General features: G+C 41.1%; 2 protein-coding genes across 2 annotated transcripts; both read right to left on the reverse strand.

The window, feature by feature from the left end:
* Positions 1-3687: 3687 nt before the first annotated feature.
* OOEP (oocyte expressed protein) lies at positions 3688-5088 on the reverse strand. The gene is made up of 3 exons (XM_003404113.2): positions 4923-5088; positions 4525-4704; positions 3688-3987 (listed from the first exon to the last, which is right to left on the reverse strand). Exons 1-3 carry the CDS (start codon positions 5086-5088, stop codon positions 3908-3910), a joined length of 426 nt encoding a protein of 141 aa, XP_003404161.1. The 3' UTR covers positions 3688-3907.
* A 16855-nt stretch (positions 5089-21943) lies between these two features.
* LOC100664890 (oocyte-expressed protein homolog) lies at positions 21944-23595 on the reverse strand. The gene is made up of 3 exons (XM_064267083.1): positions 23208-23595; positions 22901-23068; positions 21944-22506 (listed from the first exon to the last, which is right to left on the reverse strand). Exons 1-3 carry the CDS (start codon positions 23494-23496, stop codon positions 22388-22390), a joined length of 576 nt encoding a protein of 191 aa, XP_064123153.1. The 5' UTR covers positions 23497-23595; the 3' UTR covers positions 21944-22387.
* Between the last annotated feature and the right edge of the window lie 313 nt (positions 23596-23908).

Genomic DNA, 23908 nt, shown 5'->3' on the forward strand with positions numbered 1-23908 from the left:
AGTGCCGCAGATACGGGCAACTGACAGTGGGGAAGAACTATGGGAGAAAGCCTGGCTATACTGCTAATGTCCTCAAATCAGTCCCCCGCCCTTCTGTGAGGCTTGACAGGAGCGCGAAGTTCAACTTCGTCCATTACAGCGGCGGAGTACCTCCGCTCTCGGTCTGAGCGCAGCTCTGGGCTATTGAGCAACTAGGCCTGTTCCCTGTGCCTGCCCGTAAATCTGAAGGATGCAAATTGTTAACAGATGGGTCCTAGCGTTAAACAACAGCACACATTAATCTTGGTGTTATAAGAATTCTCATTTTAAAAGGTTGCACTGGCATTTTCACTATATTTTTCAACTGATTGATAGAATAAACCCACTGCCAAAGAGTCACTCCTGACTGACTCAAAGCAATCCTATAAGACAGGGTAGAGCAGCCCCATAGGGTTTGCAAGGCTGTAATCTTTAAGCACGGGGACTGTGACATCTTTTATCCTGTAGAGCAGCTGGTGGGTTCCAACTGTGGACATTTGTTACCAGCCCAGCACTTAACCACTGTGCCTTTGATCGATGGAATAGAGATGTATATGACCACCATTACCATCGATTCTGGCTCATTGTGACCCTTTAGGACAGAGCAGAACTCCATAGGGTTTTCAAGGAGCGTCTGGTGGATTTAAACTGCCGATGTTTTGATTAGCAGCCAAGCTCCTAGCCACTGCACCACCAGGGCTCCAACAAAATACCATTACCACCCACAAAATAAAAATTGTATTTAATATTCTGATTATAAACATTACATGCTCAATATTCTTTTTTAATTAGGCAGTATAGAAAGTATTTAAAATCAGAACTACTCAAAATCTCACTACCCATACATTACCTTCAGGTAGCTTTCCATATCTCTGAATGCTTTTTTTAGTAAACAATTTATTGATGCATAACCTTCTTACAAAAACATGTACATCCTAAATGAGAAAAGATTCATCAGGGAATAAAAAGGGAACACATCTGTTTAGCCAGCACCCAAAGAAGAAAAAACACTACCAGCACTTCAGAAGCCCCCTTTGTATCCCTCTGCCCCAGTTACTCCTACTTCCCAGATAACTACTCTTGACTTTAACATAGGATCAAATGTTTTCTCTTTTAGGTTTGGCTTTTCTCCATTTAATATTATGACTTATTCATGTTCTTTGTGTAGTTATAGTTTCATTGTATGAGTTAGTTTTTTTATTCTGTTGTACATTTTGGTTGTGTCCTGTTTGGGCCTTATAATGAATGGTGCTACTATGAAAATTTGCACTTCCAGCGAATACATATACGTATATTTCTATTGAGTTTATACCTAGGAATGGAATGTTTAGTTATGGGATGTGTATAACTTCAAATTGCTAAGGCGATTGAACCAATTTACATTCCTTCCAGTAGTCTATTCAACTTCCAGTTTGTTCTACCTCTTTGCCAACTGTTGGAATTTTCATTTTAGTGACTCTGGTGGGCATGTAGTGGTATTGCAGCTTTTTTGTTTTGTGGTGAAAATATACACAAAAAAAATTCCCCAATTCAACTGTTTCTACATGTATTATTCAGCAACATCAGTAACATTTTTTATTTTGTGCCGGCATTATCACTTTCCTTTTCCAAAATATTCCACCACCATTACATAAACTCAATGTCCCCTAAGCAAAAACTCCCCCATTCCCCTTCCGCCACCCCTGGTAACCCCTTATCTTTGGTTTCTCAATATTTGATTATTTTATATAAGTGAGATCACACATTATCCTTTTGCAATTAACTTATTTCGCTCAGCATGTTTTCAAAGTTCATCCATGTTGTGACATACTGTTTATGGCTGTATGATATTCCATTGTGTGTATATACCACATTTTTATCCTCAGACGAAAGCTTGGAGTCCCCACAACACCACTGCTTCTAACTTGTTGCCTATAAAGTTGGGGTTTTCATACTGTCTCTTCAGGGTGCAAGCCAGAAGTTGGAGGGGGGTGGATCCCACTACTGCCTTGGGTTCAGTAATTCACAAGAATGACTCTCAGAACTCAGGAAAGTGCTATATTTATGATTATAGTTTTATTATAGCAAAGAGGATAAAAATGAAGAGATGCATTAAGGCAAGAGCTCCTAATATGAAGCTTCCATGTCCCCAAAAGGGGCATGCTACCCTCTTACAAGGAGGTCCCTGGGTGGCTTAAAAGATTTGTACTCTACGAACCTAAAGGTTAACAAGTTAAACCTACCCAGTAGCACTATGGAAGAAAGGCCTGGCAACCTGCTTCTGTAAAGATTCAAGCCAAGAAAACCCTATGGATCAGTTCTATTGTGTAACACATGGGGTTACCATGAATCAGAATCAACTCTGGGGCTGCCATGAGTCAGAACTGACTTGATAGCAATGGGTTTGGGTTCTTTGGTACCCTCTCACACATGCATGAATGTCACCAGTAGGCCTATGGACTGTCTGTATCCAGAGCCTTTACTGGGGCCTCATTAAACAATCATGATTGACTGAACCAGGCTCCCCTCCCTTAAGGCTGGTTGGGATCACGAAGTGAAAATTTCTGGCCTGGCCAGCCCCCACCCAAGAGTCGCCTCATTAGTATAACCTGTGAGGTAGATGTGCTCTGGAGCCCACTTCAATCACTGGGGAAATCCCAGAGTTTTAGCGGTTATCTCTCAGGAATCAAGGACAAAAGCCAAATTCTTTATCCTGCACTCTTTGCCCAGCTTCACAGTTGACTTATACTAAATGGTTCACGTTTTAGCCAGTTTATTGCTAATAATTACCATGTTTTCATGCGCCCTGGTAGTGCAGTGGTTAAGAGCTCAGACTGCTAGCCAAAAGGTCAACAGTTCAAATCCACCAGCTGCTCCTTGGAAACCTTATGGGGCAGTTCTACTCTGTCCTTATAGGGTCACTATGAGTCGGAATCAGACTCCATTGCAATGGGCTTGGCTTGGGGGCTTTCATGTGTAAACTAAAATGCCTTCTAATAGAATAACATCTGAGTGATCTGGCCAGATTTTTCTGTTTCTGAGGAGGGGGATCTCTTAAATTAATGCTTTCCTCAGAAACTTCCACTGTGCTGGGGTCTTCAGTCTAATTCCAGCTTCATCAGCATTTATAAAATAACTTGTTTCCAATAGAAGACCCATTCTAGGTAGGAACTGCCCTTAGAAAGTCTTCTGGTTCCCTCCTTAAATGTTATTAAGTCCCTTTAGTTCCTCCGTAAGACTTCCAAATTTCTGATGATTCTTCAATACATTGATTTAATATGCGTTCTCACAACTAGAGTAAGGAGATGTAAAGCCGTGGTTCTCAAGGTGAGAGTCTCAGCAGCACTGGCATCACCTGTGAACTTGTTGGAAATGCAAAGTCATGGGCCCTCACCCAGTACTGAATCAGAATCTCTGGAGAAGGGGTCTAGGGAATTGTGTTTTAACAAGCTATCAAGGTGACTCTTGATATACTTTAAATCTTACGAACCACTGAAACCAAAACAGATCAGACACTTGAAGGTCATCCGCCCTTATACTTCTGTCCCCTGCCTGCATTTGAGGGCCTGAGGCTAACCATAAGAGAGTTAGCAGTTTCCAAATGGTAAAACTAAAAACAAACAAGAACAAAAAGAGTATCAGCCTTCTACCCCCGCCAAGAATGAATGAACAGTCAACCTTTTATAAATCTGCCTAACTAAATTAACACATTTTATTGCCATTGGACCCAAAAAGCAAGGAAATCCATTTCTTTATTAGAAGAGCTCTACAAACTCATGTTTGCACCAAAATAATCAAAGCATATTCATCCAGACACAGAAGAATGGAATGCAGACATTAGATACTTGTTTCCCTCCAACTTTGGTAGCAGAAACAGAACTGTGCTCATCATACTCCTGAGGATACTCCCTTAAGCAATAGGATGCTGGGGGGCCTGGGGACTGGATGCACCTGCCTTCAAGAACTCCTCAAGCTGTTCCATCTTCTCACCTGGAGGAAAAGCAATTGATACCAACCATTAGTAAGGGAAACGCTTGCTGTTTTAGCCTAAGCACTGATAAACGAGGGAAGGAGGTGCTGGCAACATCCTTTCTCAGGATGGAGGCTCGAAAACTGGCACCTAGGAATAGGCCAGCTGAGGCTGGCTTGGGCAATGATGGCCTTAATGAATCAGATCTCAACTTACTTTTCCAAGGGTGTAGTGGTTAAGTGCTACGGCTGCTAACCAAAGGTCGCCAGTTCGAATCTGCCAGGTGCTCCCTGGAAACTCTATGGGGCAGGTCTACTCTGTCCAATAGGGTTGCTATGAGTTAGAAAGACTCAACAGCAGTGGGTTTTGTGGTTTTTTTTTTTGTAACCTGGGCTCTCTCCCTCCCAAAGGGATCCCTAGGGGTAGGGTTTAGCTCCTTGGGATTGAGAACAGCAAAAAAGTTGTTTTGAGAGGGAAGGGTGGTTGGAAAGGGGTTGAGCAAGGCCAGATGGGTCCTCCGTGGCTCCCCCTACATGCAGATTCTCTAAGACTCTCACTTCGGTGACGACGTTTCCGGTGCCACGATGCCACGGCCAGGAGCACCTTCTTCACCCGATTCTGTACCCTGGGCCGTCCGAAGATGGTGATTTTGGCTAGGTCACTGGAGTCCACCACATCCACAGTCAGCAGAATCTGGCTCATCCACTCAATTTTTGGAATTATGGCTCTGTCTGGGCCTAAACAGGCAAGAAGGAGAGGCTATGAAGGTCGAAGTGGTCGCAGCTTAGGAGCTAGGTTTGAAGGGAATGTTGGCCAGAGAAAGGGAACAGCTGGAAGTTGGGCGTCATGGCGCCAAATTGGCCTCTGAATCTAGGAAAGAGGCAACAGAGAGTAGTTGGGCTGCCCTTCTCCCACTGGAAATGACTGGCCTGCAAGCACATGCGGGATCACTTACCAAAGATCAGGTCCACCAGCCATGAGTCCAGGTAAAACACCAGCGGTTCCTTTAGTTCCTCCACCGGAAACCACCATGGCCGCAAGCGAAGCGTTGGTCCTTGATGTGGTAACACGAGGGAGTCTGGCTCCACCTGGGCCTCGGCGCCACCAGCGTTATCCACCATGCTGGAGGCAGCTCTTGGCGGGATGCTAGGCAGACGCGCGAAGCTCACCGCCTTTACGGTTTCCCACCAGCCCCGCCCCTCCGGCGCTTCTCGCGCCCCCCCTGGCGGTGAGGAGGCTCAATCGCCTCCTGGAGCTGCGGCTCTGCAGGGCCCCGGGACGCTTCCTGCTGAGCCCGTCGCTGGGGCCCCTCTTCTACCTGGAAGGAGTAATTTTTTGAGCCTGCCTGGCATCGCCCTCGGTCATCTCTGCCTTGTACAGTATCACTTAGCCTCAAAGGCCGCTGCTTTGTCACGTAGCTGATAAATAGTGTGAATTGGAATTGGTGACTTTGTTGATCGGGAATCCCCTTCAGTGCCTGGGTTAAAAGTTTTCACATTACCCTGCAGACGTAGGTGAGTAGGTCAGGCATAGGGCAGGCTCCTCGAATCTGTATAATGTATTTTCTCCCTGTTATCTTCTGACTCTTTCCGGTTAGGTTGCCATCTCGAAATCATTCTAACAAAACTAAATGTGTCGTGTTTTGTCAGTAAAATGTCCGACCTGATCCTTAGAGGAAACGTGGCTGTTACGGGCATATCCTGTTTACTTCCATCATCCTAAGACACAACTGCCGTTGATACCTATTTCTTCCCTGTGTTCTTAATTTTAACTATAACTTTAAATTATGGCAGATTTCACATATCCAAAAGTAATGTAACACCCATGTACCTCTCCCCTTACCCGCAGTTAACAGATATTAACATTTTCCTACATTTGCCTCACTTCTCTGATCTTTAAAATGTATATCACTAAAGAATCTTCCCTTTCCTTCCCCAGAGGAAATTATCATCATGAAGCTGGTGTGTATCATACCCACACATGTTCTTGCACTTTTGCTAGGGTAGTTCTATAAATATTGCTTGGTTATAAATATTGCTTGGTTAATTGTTGTAGAATAGATAGCATCTGCTGTACAAATTTTTTTTCCTTAAAATTAGGTATAATTTGTTTTCAAAATCTTTTTAATGGAAATTTTCAGTAATTTACATAAGGGAGGATAGTATTACTATATTAAATTCCCTCATCCACATAATTTAGGCTTCAACAATAGATAGTATCTATCAGAGGAAATGAGAGGAAGTACTGCACCTAACTTTAGTGGATATTTTTATTTGTTCACTGTAATTTTCTAAATCTACACAGTAATAGATGCACATTGTGAAAACATCTTAAGAATATAATTTGTGAAAATCTCCCTTCGCATGTGCAGTAGGGTAAAAAATCTCAAAGTTTAGTAAAGCAAAAAGAAAGTTTTATTTGGCATGTATTCAAAAGGGCAAAAGCGGGAAGCTGACAAGTATGCTGCCAGAGCTGATGTCTGCCGGAATCTGAGAACATTACACAATCACCAGTGTAAACATCACCAATGGGTAAGATCGGTGAAAGCTTCACCTTTTCATGGATTGCCTAAAAACTGCTAGATCAACGGGACTCCACACTGTGGATCCTCTTTCTTAATAATCACTGGTACAACAACGTTTCAGTCTGGAGGGTCTTCACTGGTCCAACAGATCTTACTATTCACTAAATGCTAATAGAGAAAGATAAGAGTTGAAAGGTCTTTTGTGCTGTGTTTTGTTCATGTGAAAGTTTCCCTAAAAGATGTTTTCCAAGATTGTCCTAGCTGTTATCTTTATACCTCGGGGGCCCAGCTGATGATGTGTCCTTGTGAGTCCGGCTCCAGCTGGGTCACATACTAAGATAAGAAATAATGGCTCCAATATTATCTCCTAAATCACCTGTTCTCCATCATCCTTTTACTAATCCTTTGTCAGGTGTGTGTATCGTGAATCTCTTCTTCCAATCGATAATGTCCTTTCTTTACGGTATCTTGATGAACAAAATTCTTAATTTGAACATAGTCAGATTTATTAGCCTTTATAGTAAATGCTTTCTTTGTCTTGCTTAAGAAAGCCTTTCCTAGCCTGAGGTTTAAAGATATTCACTATACTTTCTACTAAGAATGCTGAAGTTTTGATCTTTCATTTAAGTGCTTAACCTACCTGGGGTTAATTTTCTTCAGTTGGGCATGAGGTAGTACTATAATTTCATCTTTCTATTGTAGGGGAAAAAAATCACAAAGTTTAGTAAAGCAAAAACAAAGTTTTATCCGGCATATATTCAAAAAGACAAAAGCGGGAAGCGGAGAAGCGTGATGCCAGAGCTAAGGAGTCCAGAGAGTATTACAGAATAGACAAGAATGGGAAAACGAACAAGCATGCTGCCACCCCCGTGTCTGTCCAGGTCCAGAGAAGGTTACAGAGTCATCAGTATATATTAACATTACAAAATGGGCAAAACAATTGGAAGCTTTATCTTTTCACAGATCTGCTAGAAACTGTGATCCTACATTTCGAATCACCTTTCTTAATGATCACTGGTACAGGTTTCAGTTACAACAGTCAGGAGGGTCTTCATTGGTCCAAGAAATTTCTATTCACTAAATGTTAATAGAAAAAGATAAGAGTGGAAAGTCTTTTGTGTTCTGAAAGGTTTCCTAAAAGATATTTTCTAAGATTATTCTATTGTCTTTATCTCAGGCCCCAGTTGATCTGTCCTTGTGAGCCCAGCTCCAGCTGGGTCACATTCTCTATACTCAAGGACAGGGAATGATGACTCCAGTATTATTTCCTAAATCACTATAAATTGATAGCTTTTTTGCTCTGAGCCATTCTCTTGAGGATGTGCCCAACCTGAGGCCACTTCAAATTAAATTTCTGAAAAATTTCAGACTTACACATGTAGCATGAGTTAGCCAAAACCTTGCATAAAGTCTGGCTTGTGGTAATTAATTATCAGGTCAAAACATACCTGAGAAAGGCAACCACAAAACAAGTTCCTTTGATGTTTCCATCTGGATGACAAAGTTTATTTCTGATTTAGTTTTATGTTGGAGGTATGGTCACTTGGTGTCCCAGCTTTGTGCAGGGCTCTCCTATTAAGTTTCCTACATTTGGCAGATCTTGAGTTGTATTTGCTGCCCCCCATGCCAACTTCAGAACAGAATCACAAAGTTTTAAGACTTAGTAGAATCTGCCAAGATGAGTCCGTTTTGACACTCAGTTATCTCCCAGGCTTCCTGGTTTTACTTTGGATTGGAGGGGCCGTGAGTTGAATACTGGCTCCAACATTGCTAGGTCTGTGACTGAATGTACTTAAACTCTCTGTACTCTAAATAGTGGTGATGGTTGCACAACGCTGTGAATATCATTAATGCCACTGAATTGTTAACTTAAAAATGGTTAAAAAGGTGTGTTTTCTGTTATATATATTTTACCATAGTAAAAAGAACAAAACTCTTTGTACCCCATGGTAAGGATATAGTACCAAGAAGACCTCCCAGGTATCATATGCTTCCATTTTCTCTGCTGAGCACTGGAGGAACCAGTCTGAAGAGGCTTTGGACTCAGGCAATAGAGTTTGTGAGTGAATTGCTCTTTAATTTCTCATTGAGAATCTTTGTCTTCCAGTACTTCCATTCTTGGTCTAATCTTCAGCTCTAACATGGAATCCTCTAGACAGTGAAAAATGGTACAAAGCATAATAAAGACATTAATCTTTTTGTACCAAATAACATCAAAATGCATAAATCATAGATTATTTTTTTAGATGGTTAAATGAGGAAAATATTCTACAGTAGTAAGAAGATATTTAACCAATCAGTGTCAAGCCAGGAGCTATCATTGCAAAAAAGGAATATAATAAAGGCCTAACCGTTCTGAAGTATAGAGGACATTCTTCTAATGTTCAGGAAGCATGCCTCTGATGTTTAGGATTCATTTCATGCCTTTTTATTCCTCCAGTTCTCCTTTACTGCTTTCTTTTGCATTAAGTGAATATTTTCTAATGTATCATTTTAATTTGTATAATGATTTTTCACTTATTTTTGAGTTTTGTTTTTTTTTTTAGTGGTTGCCCTAAGGTTTACTATATACATCTTAGCTTATAAGAATAAGCTTCAGATTTATAAAGGCTTAATTCCAGTGAAATATAAAAATGTTATTTTTGTATAGCTCTATTCTCTTTTCATCCTTTTGAGGTATTATTATTGTACATATTATATCTGTTCATGTTACAAATCCAACAATACATTGTTATAACTGATTTAGAAAATAATATTGGAATTATTATTCCCTGTCCTTGAGCATACAGAATGTGACCCATCTGAAGCTGGGCCCACAAGGACTCACAAGGACATATCAGCTGGGCTCTGATATAAAGACAATAAAAAAAAAAAAAAAATAGATAGGACAATCTTAGAAATTATCTCTTAGGGAAGAAAAATATCTTTTAGGGAACTTGTCACATAAAGCCAATCAAACAGAACAGAAAAGACTTTCCACTCTTATCTTTTTTTATTAACATTTAGTGAATAGAAATTTGTTGGACCAATGAAGACCCTCCTGACTGTTACTGAAACCTGTACCAATGATTGTTAAGAAAGACAATTCAAAATGTGAGATCACAGTTTCTAGCCAATCTGTGAAAAGATGAAGTTTTAGATGATTCTACCAATTTTTATACTTAATATATACTGACGATTCTGTAACCTTCCTCGGACTCAGGCAGACATTAGCTCTGGCAGCATGCTTGTCTGCTTCCTACTTTTATCTTTTTGGATATATGCCAAATAAAACTTTGTTTTTGCTTTACTAAACTTTGTGATGTTTTTTCCCCTACAACATAACTCTTACCTTATTACCATGCATAGTCATTTCCTTAGGGCAATAAAGCTTTACTCCCACCCATTTTCTTTGTGATATCACTGGCAAATATATTACACATATATTACATTTCTGTATGTTATAGGTCAACAATCCAAAATATACTTATTATTTTATACAGGCCCCCGTATTCTCAGCAACCTCACCCAAGGAAGACCCTCTGTTCTAAAATTAGGCGCTCAAGGAGTCCTGACTTCCCATTTGCCATAGACTCAGCAGAAGGCAGGATGGAAACACTGACTTCCTGCTGGTCCCAGGAAGAAAGCCCTCTGACTGGGAGCCCAGGGTGGGGGTGGGTATGGGGGGGGCAGTATTCTTGGCTGCAGCAGTGTGGAGTAGAGTCTCTGCCTTGCTGAGCTAGGAGAGGAGAGGGAGCTGACTTCGTTCAAATACCACAGATTCTTACCTTTCTTGCCAAGTTTTTACAGATTTTCTTGAATAGATGTTTCTTCACTTGGTGTTTGCTCTTGGGACCATTTCTAGAAAATTTAAATGGTTATTGTGTGTGTGCGTTCTGGGAAATTTCTTGAATTATTTCTTTAAAAATTTCCTCCCCAACATTTTCTCTTTTCTACTTTCTGAAATCTCTGTTAGTTGATTGCTATGTTTTATCTTCTAGACTGTTGCTGGAATTTTTTATTTATTTCTTCTTTACTATTTTATAAATCTCTCTCGATCTTTAGATGTTCTCTAAGCTGCTGTTCTCATTTTATGAATATAATGTCTTATTTTTCCAAAGATATGAATTATAATCTGTTCAGTACACTGTTTCTGTTTTCACAGATTTTTTTTTTTTTTGTCTGTTTTGCCCCTTTCATGCTAGAGGTTCTTGAACACCTGCTCATTAAAATATAGCTGTTCAAGTTTAAGAGTGGAGCTTTTAAAAACTTAACTGACAGCTTTGTGAGCATGGGTTCAGCCTTGTTGACTGTATAATAATCTATCTCAATGATTTATAAACTTCAGCTTCATCAAAATCAGCTGGAGGGCATGTTAAATTGCTGGGCTAACCTACTCCTCCCTGCTGCAACGGTGAGGGTAACCACTTAAGAGAATTTCTCTCTTCTGTTGATGACCTCGCCAAAATCAGTATCAGGTTTTGTTTGTCTTTTCTTGAACTCATTTTCAGTGTTGTTGTTGTCAGGTGTGGGTCAAGTCAGTTCTGACTCATCGTGACCCTGGGTACAACTAAACAAAACTGTCCTGAGCCATCCTCACAATCCTTGCTGTTTGAGCCCACTGTTGCAGCCACTGTGTCAGTCCATCTCCTTGAGGGACTTCCTCTTTTTCCCTGACTCTCTACTTTGAAAAAAGAGGAACTATCCATATTTCTACCTGGTATCAACCTGTGTCCCAGCATTCTGTGAGCCAGTGGGGACAGGGCTGTTGTATTAATCTTCTTGTCATTATAGCATCTAGCTCTTACAGGAGCTCTGGTGGGAAAATGGTTATGAGCACTGCTGCTAACCAAAACGTCGACAGTTTGAATCCACCAGCCGCTCCTTGGAAACCCTATGGGGGCAGTTCTACTCTGTCCTGTAGGGTTGCTATGAGTCAGAATCAATTAGACAGCAACAGGTTTAGCTCCTATAAGACCAGTTGGGCTGAGTCCAGAACCTTCCTGGCTGTTCCTATCTTTTTCACATAGGCTTTGTGTCAGGTTGGGAGAGTCTTTCTGCCTCTTACACAGACTTTCAACTAATTCTTCTCCTACCCTTATTTCCGCCTTCAGAGATATACTTGATGCCTCATTCCTGAGCTATATGTGATTCTACAGCACAAATCCTCCCTGAGCTGGTGGCCAGCAGGGCCCCAGGGCATCCCTGCGGCTGCAGCACCATTGGCAGAGAGCCTCTATAATGAGACCCCGTGGGGCCTTAGGACCAACTTGGTTCCCAAAACCCTGGTCAGCAATCACCTTGACCTCCTGCGTTTTGAACCAAGACCTTGCCAGAGGACAGGCTCCACCGGCTTGTTTCTGGAGAGCCCCTCCTTTGCTCGAAGTAGTCCTGGGCTCTCTTCAAAGCTAGCGGCCTCAGGGACACTGATTTGTGTCTCCATACGCCAAAGGCTGAAACTGCCGGGGCTAGCCAGAAAATGTGAGGGAAACTGACCCAACCATACAAGGGTGGGGGGCTCAGGCAGAGCTACAGTGCCTCCCCGGCCTCCTTCCCACACCGAAAGGAGGGTTCTGCACGTCAAATATCGCCCCTCTCCACCGCTCTCCAGTCCAAGAGCAACTGGGACACAGAACTTTGGGAATGAAACAAACACTTAAAATTATAACTTCAAGAATCAAAGCACCTGGATGTGAAACACACCAAAGGGTTATCTTGTTTCAGAAAAAAGGATGCTGAGAGAACTGAAGAGACTTTCCTGAAGTCATCCACCCCTTAATATCAGAGCAAGAACTAGTGCTCTCCACCTTAAAATTTCTTTATAACCATATATTTAATAGGATTCAGGTGTTTTCCTAGTTAGTCTGAAGAGATGGTCTCTACAATCCTTTAGTCCACGGAAGAGAAATAGTATAGATGAATGATGATTGTTTCAACGCCACCTCTTGCTGCCTTTCCAGGTGGGAAATTGGCTGCTAGTGGGCTGTTCTATGTCCTTGGCCCTTTTCTATTCTTTCCAAGTGAAGGATGAGGGAAGACATTTAGGATTTTGAGAAGTGGATCCTTGTGTACCATCAGAGGAGATAATGATAGGATATTGGTTTCATCCTATAATTTGAATCAAATTATATTTTATTTGAGAGTCTTTTTACATTCTGTGTTATGAAGTTTGTGGCAATTTCCTCATAGATTGTTTTGCTTTCATTTAATTTCCAGGAACCTCTTGACTTAATATTCATGTGTTTTAAATTTCATGTTACATGCTTCTAATTCATGCTTACAAAATATTTTTACTTGCGTTTTTCATGTTCCTTTATTCCCCTTCCAGAGTATTTGCCTGTAATTTAGCCCTTTTCATATTGCATTTGCTCAGTTTAATATTTTTTCCACTACCATTTATTTCATTCTTTCTCATTTTCTAGCCTTTCACTTATGCTTGATCTCAGTAGTAACTCCTAGGTGATTTTGTATTTCTACCCCCTTTCTCTACTCCCCTTTGACTTAGGCCTCCATATTATCACTTGTTTCCTCCCCTGAGCCTCAACAATGTTTTGTACTCTCTCTTACACACACATACACACTCCAGGATCTCTGGACATTCCTACTTCTCTCTCTCTCTCATTCTTCCCATGCAATGGCTTCTTGCTGAATAGAGACTTGTCCCCAGGGGAAAATGGGCAGTGGCTTGGCTCATTTGGATGTGGGAAGGCTTATCTCTGCCTGGATGGGGGGCTGGGAGGGAATTCTTTGCTCATATTTAAGTAGATGGAATATAATGTGTTTGCTGTATTATAAGAATACTCAATTCTGCTACAGAAAAATAAATAGCATCCAACATTCAGGAGGCACCAAATGTTCATGCCTTAAATCTGCCACCCGTTGGTAACATCCATTCTGATCCCAAGTGTCCTCTGCCCAGACATGAAATAAAATCCCTAGCCACTCAGCAGGTTATCAGCAAGTTACAGCTGTGGCCAGGAGTATTTGCTTCTGCATCTCTCAAGTAGAACAGCATGTAATTGACTTTAGGCACCTTCCTTTGCTGAGCCTGCTTGCTCAAACCTCAAAGGCTGGTGGTGCAAGAGAGAGAGACAAGACATACGAACATTGAATAATGCAGGATTCGGGTACGGTCTGCATCCATCCTGCCTGCAGTCTAACCTAAGTATGTTAGCCTATTCCATTTCTCTTTTCACTTACTTCTCATTGAAATTTTTAAATTGATTCAGTAACCTGTGTGCTTTGAGGATCATTTGTTCTGTCCCATGACCTCTGGGACATCCAGCCTGGTAGTGTACATAGAGCTACCACTGCATCCAAGTACACTGCCACTGTGATGCAAATAGGATACAGTTAAAAGGTATCCCAACTAGATTATAAGAAATGTCCTTCCAAATCAAAGAAATATTCAAGAAGGACCACTTCAACCCCAGAGGACTATTAGAAACTGACTCATGGTATAGAAAAAAGGATACAGCAAGAGATTCTGAAATAACATTCAAGAGGTAGACTGCCATGTGTGTTTCTTGCGTTAAGAATATTCAATTCTGCTATAATGAGCAAGGATTTAAAGGAAAACAAACATGAGAGAAATGAAAAAAATTCAAAACATGAATGAAAAGAGAAAAATGGAGCAAATACCAGCACCTGCTGTCCCACACATTCCTGCCCTACTCCCAGCCACTGTAGGGCTTTACGGTGAACAAAGGCAGTAGTGAGGAAAACATAGGAAGGATGCTAGCAAAGGAGCCTGATGGAGAGTTGGAGAAACCACCAGATAGATTAAATCCCCCTTCAATCTGAAAATTAGAAAAAAAAAATAATAAAAAATAATCAGGTAAATCAGAGCAGGACTGTAGCATGGGATTTCAAAGCACATGCCATTTAAAGGGCCAGGCATCCAATTTCAGTGATGGAGTCTGTGTAAAGAACAATCCTGATGTCTCAGTCATCTAGAGCTGCTATAACAGAACTACCACAAGTGGATGGCTTTAACAAAGAGAAATTTATTCTCTCACAGTCAAGTAGGCTACAAGTCCAAATTCAGGGCGTCAGCTCCAGGGGAATGCTTTCTCTCTCTGTTGACTCTGGAGGAAGGTCCTTGTGATGCATGAGTCTTCCCTTCGGTCTGGGAGCATCTCAGCGCAGAAACCTTAGGCCCAAAGGATGCGCTCTGCTCCTGGCACTGCTTTCTTGGTGGCATGAGTGAGGTCCCTAGGTCTCTCTGCTGGCTTCTCTCTTTTATACCTCAAAAGAGATTGGCTTAAGATACTACCTAATCTTGTAGACCTCGTCACTATAACTGCCACTAATTCATCTTATTACCTCAGAGTGATAGGATTTACAACACATATGGAAATCAAATCATAAGATAAAATGGTAGACAATCATATAAGGGAATCATGACCTAGGCAAGTTGACACGTTTTGGGGGGACACAATTCAATCCATGACACCTGATTTAAAGGGACATTCTTCCAAACATACACTTTTGGAAAAGAAAAGGGAGGAAGAAGAGTCCTTTGGTAATTGGGTGGTGAATGGAGAAAACAAGGGGAAAAAAAAAAAAAAGAAAATTTGGAGCCCTGCAAAACAAAAAGAACCACATAATTGGAGTGCCCACAACCTCTCACTCCTTACCAGAACAAAAGAACAGATGTCCTAAACTATATGGACTTTGCTAGACTGACAGAAAAGGACATCATTAAACTAAGAATATTGTAAAACACCTCCACATCACAAAAAATGGACTTGAGGAAAGTAAAATCCATAGATAACAATTGCATAAAATAAGAACATGAAATTTCACACACATCACCGAGGAAAGTCTTCCCTAACAGCACCCTCCAAGAAAAAAACATGAAGCAGAAGGAAACTGTAAGTCTATACTTCAAACAAAATTAAAAATACAGAAGTATTTGAAACCATGAAAAGCCACCTTGAATCTGAAATTCAAATTAAGACAAGAATGGGGGGAGGGGGGCACCTATGAGAAACGAAAAAAAAAAAGTTGATTTAACTCAGGAAAGAAATGGAAGAAAATTATTTCAGAAATTAATAATAAATTACAAGGTACCTAAAGAATAGACTCAAATGAAAACAGACTCAATGGGACGGATTGACACAATACCTGCAACAATGGGCTTAAACATACCAATAAAGAAGATGGCACACGACCCGGCAACATTTCATTCTGTTTATACATAAGATCAACATGAATTGGAGTTGCTGAAGTGGCAACTACTATGGCAACAAAATATTAAGAAAATCCAGTCTCACACAGATACATAGATAATTGTGGACATTTTTCTTTTTACTATATCAAAACTCAACAAGTGGTAATTTCTTAAATGTTCTAAATGTTAGTTACAATATGGAATCTGTATCCATATCAATGAACTTTTCATAATGTGATATTAAATCCCATTGGTCTAGCTTGCACTTTGAATGGATCTTCTACTTATGAATGCTTTTGTAACATCATTCATTGGCCATTTGGAAAATACCAGTTTACAAAGATACGCAGATGTTCCAAATTGACTCATTTAATCACACACACACACACACACACACACACAAATCACATTCATTAGTATCACTACCAATCTCATCAGTAAAATCTAAAGATTGGGAAGCTGTCAAGAATATAGTGGTAGATAAAAATTTTCCCAAATTCTAGTTTTTGCTGGAAAGTTTGAGTTTTATCAGGGCAATACTGTCAGTTGTTTTCCTTGAAGTAACAGGCTTACATTCATTTTTCAGAAAATATCTGCTAAATAACCAAGTCTGAAAAACCAGTTTGTCAGTCATTCTTTCAAGTAAAATGGTGTTCCATGAAAAAAGTGACTAGCTCATAATTCACAACAATGGTACAGATGTTTTTCCTTTACTTAACCTTCCTACTTTGGAAGAAATCATTGTGGATAGGGTTGTTTCCAAGATCCTTTGACCACATGATATTTTTTTCCAGTGAGTCACATATTGTGGAACTCTTGTTCCACAAAACACTAGTTAAATAGCATAGCCATATGTTGTTATTGTGTGCTGTCATGTTGATTCTGACTTACAGTGACCCTTTATAACAGAGTAGAACTAGCCCATAGGGTTTTCTAGGCTGTAATCTTTACATGAGCAGATTGCCAGGTCTTTTCTCCCATGGAGCAGCTGGCGGGTTTGAACCACTGACCCTTCAGTTAGCAGCCAAGAGCTTAACCATTGCACTACCAGGGCTTCTTAACATAGCCATAGACTTAGTTTAGAAAGGGCGTGATGAGTAGTTACAGCAGGGTAGGCAACTCCTTGGAGCTCCTCATCCTGGTGACAGAATTCCAGAAATTTATCTGCTGGCATCAAGACTCTGTGATTTCTATACACAGCCTAGTGGCCAGAGATGATCATTTCCTCACAGATGACTTTTTTAGTAAAGGGCCAGGAAGTAAATGTTTCAGGCTTTGTAGGCCACATGATCTCTGTGACAACAGCTAAACTCTACTTTTATAGGGCAAAAAAAGCCATAAATAATACAAATGAGTGTGGCTGTGTTCCAATACAACTTTATTTGCAAAAAAAAAATATGCTGCACGCTGGATTTGTCCCATAGGCCATAGTTTGCAGACCCCTGATGGAGGGTAACAGTAATACGAACTATCTACTTGGTAGGGGTGTAAACTGTTATGACTTTGGAAACTTTATCTTCTAGAATTGAACACCCTATCACTCAGCAACTTTACTCCTAAATATTTATGTGACAGAAATGCACCAAAAGACATGGATAACAGTGTTCTTTGTGGTGTTATACAAAAATGAAAATAAAAAACAGAAGCAAGCAAATGTTCATCTATATTGGAATGGATAAAAGTGGCAGATCTATACACTAGGATACTATAACCCAAAAACCCAGTGCCGTCGAGTCGATTCCGACTCAGATACTATACACCAATGAAAATGAATAGATTAGTACTCCAACATGAGTCTCATAAAGTTGAGCTAAAGAATACTGTTTCTATTTATATGAAACTGAAAACAGGAAAGAGGGAAAGGGCAAAGGGAGGCTTGATTTGGGTGGTGATTACAGAATTAACTTCACCCTTATGACATGTCCATTCTTCAATAGGTAGATTAAATTTATTTTAAAAAGATTTTAGAGATTTTAGTGATCAAGTAAGATTAGCACGTAGCCTCAATGAAGGCTGTATTTATCTACACTTTAAAACCTTATGCCAGAGAGGCTACAGAAAACAGAGTAAGTGCCCAGAACACAAGAGATAACAATGATTAAGAAGGAAGACAAGTAGGCCCAGGTTCACTCATAAGATTTGGAATTGTGGCCACTTGGATTTCAGGCTGTTAGTCTTTGAGGACTGCATTCAGGCCTTGGAGTCTTACTTTGGACACCTTGAGTAAAATGGCCAGTGAGAAGAAATGAAGTTCAAGACCATACACTGGTAAACCCAACCATTGGAAGCTGGTTGAAGAAATGTCTCAGATAGGGAGGAAAGGCTGAGAGAGTTCTCACTTTGCCAACAGCTGCAGAGGTTCAATAAGATGGAGGCAGACACGACTTTGCAGAAGTTAGGGGTCAGCATGGGCTGAGGAAGTCGGAGCGGCCAGTGCAGACTCTTGGTAACCCGGATGTTCAGGAAAAGATGGGGCAAGTTAAGACCAAAGGCCAAGGAAATGGTTTTTTTTTTTTTTTTTAAAAGAAAGATTTTCTTTAGCCTACAACGCAAGACTCAGTGGAAATACTTTAAGTTGATGAGAAACAGGTGGCAGAGTTAGTTTTGAAGAAAATTTGAAAGGATACTTGTAAATCTTAAGTAGAACAAACCTAATGCGCCTCATTGATTTCTTAGGAATGGGAATCTTAAGGGATGTGTATCAACTGCCTCCATTTTCTTGGTCAGGCAGTTGGTAAAATCATCTAAAATGTTTAAAGAATTAATACCAATCCTTTACAAACTCTTCCGAAAAGTAGAAGCGGAAGGAACATTTCCCAAATCGTTTTACAAGGCCAGCATTATCCTAACACAGGTAGTATCCGACTTACTACGTATTTGAGTTATGACAAACCACTTAAGACCACCCTTTTTTTTTCCTGTAGATGTTATCATTAGTAATATGTACTACATAGTGTTGCAGCATGTAATTTGCTGATACCATTCTCAGATGTTCACTCGCAGATGCTCAATTTTATGATTTACTATTGAAAACACGGCCATATAGATGTAGTTTTCTCAACTAAATCAGGGGCTTCAGTTGCGTGAAAACATGGACCCACATGCTAATCGCTTTGCTAAAGTCAATAGGCAGATTCAGGAAGCAGCGAGATTGTTACTACAAAATAGATGAAGAAAAAAAGGAAAGGACCATACAAACAACTCTCACTAATTTTCTGACTAGAAAACACCATCCCCATTCCCAGGAATAATCCAGAACCTTCCACAAGTGGAGTTATTACTGCAAATGGCAAAATGCCAAAATCGTCCAACTCTTCACCGTCAGACTAAATTTTTATGATTTCTGTATTTTTTTTATGTATGTATTAAAGTGTATCTGTAAACTTACATGTAATATTTCCAACCCCCAAAGACAAGTAAAGATTGGATTTATAAAGATACTGGTAAAAGGCAATAATGAAAACTAAAAAAAAAAAGATATTAGACTCACATCAGAACAGACGTAAAGTTGTTGGAACAGAACCTCTTTGTAAGTCACGGACTACCTGTACCATAACCAAAGACCTCCCAAGAAAACTACAGACCAATAGTTCTCATAAAAAGACAAAAAAAAAAAAAACCCTCAACAAAAAATGAGCCAACTGAAAATCTAGCAACATATAGGAGCCTCTGAAATTATTGCTCTGAAATAATCTTTAAACCCTAAACTATAATTATCCCCAGAAGTCTTAATACCAAACAATATTTTAGCTAGTAAAACATGTCTGCCTTGAGCATTATGCTCTCTTAAGATCTATATGGGATCAAATTGACAACAGCAACTCAAAAGATTAGATGGGAACATTAGAGGGCAGTGAGTTTATGTTAATGGTCGAGGAATAACTCAGAAAAAGAAGGTGAGAATGGTTTGTACAACTCGTAGAATGTAGTCAATGTCATGGGACTGTACATGTAGAAACTGCTGAATTGGTGTATGTTTTGTTGTGTATATTATCAACAAAATAAATAAAAAATTTTAAAAGTCAATTAAATGTCCATCAATAGTGTCCATTTGGATAAACAAAATGTGGTATATGCATACAATAGAATATTATTCAGCCATAAAGAAAAATAAAATTCTGATATATGCTACAAAATGAATACACCTTGAAAACATGTTGAGTGAAGTTAGTCATAAAAGGACAAACGTTGTGTGACACCACTTATATGAAATATCTAGAATAGGCAAATAAATAGAGACCAAAGTTTATTATCTGGTTACCAGGGGCTGGAGGGATGAAGGGAGGGGCGGGGAGTTAAAGGGGTATAGAGTTTCTGTTTGGAGTGATGAAAACCTTTTGGAAATGTATAGTGGTGATGGCTACAGGACATGGCAAATATAATTAATGTCACTGAACACTTAAAAATGGTTAAAATAGCAACTTTCTGTTATATTTTACAAGAAAAAATTTTCAAAAGTCAATACGCCATATTAATAGAAAACCATATGATCGTTTCAATAGACACAGAAATTCACTTGACAAAATCTAACATCCATTCATGATAAAAACATTCACTACACTAGTAGAACGGAACTTCCTCAACCTAATGAAGGCTTTTTTTTTTTTTTTAATAATTTTTATTGTGCTTTAAGTGAAAGTCTACAAATCAAGTCAGTCCCTCACACAAAAACTTATATATACCTTGCTACACACTCCTAATTACTCTCCCCCTAATGAGACAGCCCAGTCTCTCCCTCCACTCTTTTCGTGTCCATTTTGCCAGCTTCTAACCCCCTCCACCCTCTCATCTCTCCTCCAGGCAGGAGATGCCAACATAGTTTCAAGTGTCCACCTGATCCAAGAAGCTCACTCCTCACCAGCATCCCTCTCCAGTCCACTGTCTAGTCCAATCCATGTCTGAAGAGTTGGCTTCGGGAATGGTTCCTGTCCTGGGCCAACAGAAGGTCTAGGGGCCATGACCACCGGGGTCCTTCTAGTCTCAGTCAGACCATTAAGTCTGGTCTTTTTATGAGAATTTGGGGTCTGTATCCCATTGCTCTCTTGCTCCCTCAGGGGTTCTCTGTTGTGCTCCCTGTCAGGGCAGTCATTGGTTGTAGCCAGGCACCATCTAGTTCTTCTGGTCTCAGGATGATGTAGTCTCTGGTTCATATGGCCCTTTCTGTCTCTTGGGCTCGCAATTGCCTTGTGTCCTTGGTGTTCTTCATTCTCCTTTGATGCAACCAATTGATGCATCTTAGATGGGTGCTTGCTAGCGTTTAAGACCTCTGACGCCACTCTTCAGAGTGGGATGCAGAGTGTTTTCTAAATAGATTTTATTATGCCAATTGACTTAGATGTCCCCTGAATGTCAGGAACAAGACAAGGATGCCTGCTCTCACCACTATTACTCAACACTCTACTGGAGACTCTAGCCCATGTAATCAGGCAAGAAAAAAAGTCATGCAGATTGAAAATAAGAAGACTGTCTTTACTCACAAATGATATGATTATATACGCATAAAATCCTAAAGAATACACACAAAAAAACTATTAGGAAAAATGAGTTCAGTAACGCTGTATAAAAATAAATATTTGTGTATACTAGCAATGAACAATACAAAAGTGATGTTTAGAAAATATTTTTATATCATAATAGCATTAAAATTTAGGAACACTTAGTCCAATCATAATGGCATTAAAACAGGAACAAATTTAGCAAAAGTATAAGACTACAAAATATTTTAAAAACTACAAAACATTGCTGAAAGAAATTAAAGATCTAAATAAATGGAAAGACAGTCTATGTTCATGGATTAGAAGACTCAATTTTTAAAAATGTTCTTGAATGTCTACAATGAAAAAGATTACTTGAACCCTCATATACTGCTTGTGGGAATATAAAATCATACAGCCACCTTGGGAAAGCTTGCCTGTTCCTACCATATGGCCATTCCTAGGTATCTACCCAAGAGAAATGAAAACGAAGTCTTGTAAGCAAATGTTTACAGCATTTTCCATGATATCTAAAAAGTGAAAACCCAAATATCCATTAACTGGTGAAGGAATAAAGAACATGTGACCTATCCATACAGTGGAACACTCTTTGGCAATAAAAAGGCAGATGCATGCTACAACATGGATGAACCTTGAAAACATGCTAAGTGAAAGAAGCCAGACACAAAAGACCACATATCCTATGAGATGAAATCTTCCTACTTAGAGAAAGAGGATTAGTAGTTGCTTTTTTTTTGGCTAGGGAGGGGAATGACTGCAAATGGGCAGGGAGTTTCTTCTTAGAGTGAAGGAAATGCTCAAAAATTAGATGGTGGTGATGACTGCACAACTCTACAGATTCCTAAAACCACTGTACACCTTACAAAGAACTGGCAGGAGTCTGGAGTCCAAAATGTCTGCACACGCTATGCTGGCAAAACACGAGTCATCTATACACCCCAGTTTCCATATAACTCAAAATGATCTTTTTGCTTTAGGAGTTTTCTCAGTGATGGAAGGAACACTGGAGATCATTTACCCTCTAGGTCACCCAGAGAAGTTTCTTACCTGGCACTTTTTGGCAAAATAATTTTCCTTCCACTCAACAACGAAGGAGTGAAATTTCTTTATTAATGGATTACAATCTTTAAAACAAGCTCTTATGAATAATACACAGAGGGAGGACAGGTATATTCTGTGATAGAACTGTAAATTAGGCTTAGGCTTCCTAATACCCAGGCGTCTGCACCCACATAGCCCAGCCACTCTCACTTTCTGCTGACATCAGCGTCAGGATTCGGGAACGGCCCTGGCAGCCTGGGGATTTCTTGCCAGCAACTGCCATTGACAATCTTCAAGGCTTCCACTAGCTTTTCTTTCTCTGCAACTGAAGGTAAAAATACTGAATTTGCCACAGTGCCCAGGTCAAAGCACATTCCAGGCATGTCAAAAATCCCTCACAGCGGAGCCAGGGAGGGGGTGCCTGGCCTCACTCTTGTTCCTTGGAGCTGGATTGTGCACGTGGTGGGAACCCTTTGAGGTGGGACGCGGAGGGACAGATACACCACACCTCTTTCTCCCCTTTCATATTACCTAGTTACTAGAACTTCAGGGTGCCGACAAATGGAATTTCCCTAACCAGAGTGAGGCTAGATCAGGACTCTAGAAAGCTCCAGAAGCAAGGGAAAAAGGAACAGGGCTTCCCCACCCCGCCCCTCGCTCTCGGATTTGCTCAGGTGCAGGGAGCCTGCAGAGGTCCCTCCTATTCCCGGGTGATTTACCGACGTGGAGCCATCTTCGTTGGCAATAGATATTCGCCTCCACCAGCTCCTTCTTCTCCTGCGATCCGAAGATGGAGATCCTGGCCATGCCTTTGGGGTCCAGGATTTGAACTTGCAGCAGTGTCTCGGTTGATTGCTCGATGCCAGGGATGTCTTTCCCCTCAGTACCTGGGTCGGGAGCGCGCGGGCGAGAGCACGTTGAGAAGGGGGGAGCCCCGAGAGGAGGAGGAGGAGGAGTGGAGGGGAAGCAGAGGGAGAGCGGGTGTGAGCAAGCCTGGTGGAGGACGGACCCCATCCGAGCACTCACCAAAGATCTTCTCCACTTGCCACGCGGGTACGTCACACACCGCCGGGTTTTCCAGGTGCTCCTTTTGGAACCAGTTGGGAAGGACGCGCAAATCGACACGTCCAGGGCACAGGAAGACAGGAAGATTCTCTCCCTCCATCTCCTCCTGGGGCGTGGCCGCCGCAGTCGCCGCCAACAGTTCTTTCTCTTCTACCTTCCGCGTCTCTTCTCTCAACGCTGCCGCAGCCCCCTCCTCCTTCTCCTGGGTGTGGGACGAACCCGTTTCCCCCTGGCTAATGTTGGACTCCATATCTTATGGGAACACAGAAAGCCCTCGTATGTCTTAAAATGCTGGGCATTTTAAACTCAGCGGACTTGAGCACGCTCCCGGGCTGGCCAATCCCGCAGCCCAGGGCGGCAGCCCAGCCCCTCTGCGTTCCGAGGATTCCGCGCATTCGCCGCGGCTCGCGGTGGGCGCGCCACCTGCGTGCGGAACTACCGTGCCGCGCGCAGTGCACTGAAGGCGTTCCAGTGCCGGGCCTCGGCGCGTGCGCGCGTTAGTGCGGCTGTGGGCCCACTACACCAGCGGCGGGATTACGTGAATTTCCAATTCCCTGTTTTCTCTGAACCCACAGGAGCTGCCAAGACAGTCCTCCCAACCTTCGCGCAAAGTAACGTGACACAGTGCTCATATTCTCTTTTGTGGACCTTGGAGGGCAAAG

This window comes from Loxodonta africana, chromosome 1 (assembly GCF_030014295.1).
Source record: "Loxodonta africana isolate mLoxAfr1 chromosome 1, mLoxAfr1.hap2, whole genome shotgun sequence".
Classification (NCBI taxonomy): Eukaryota; Metazoa; Chordata; class Mammalia; order Proboscidea; family Elephantidae; genus Loxodonta; species Loxodonta africana.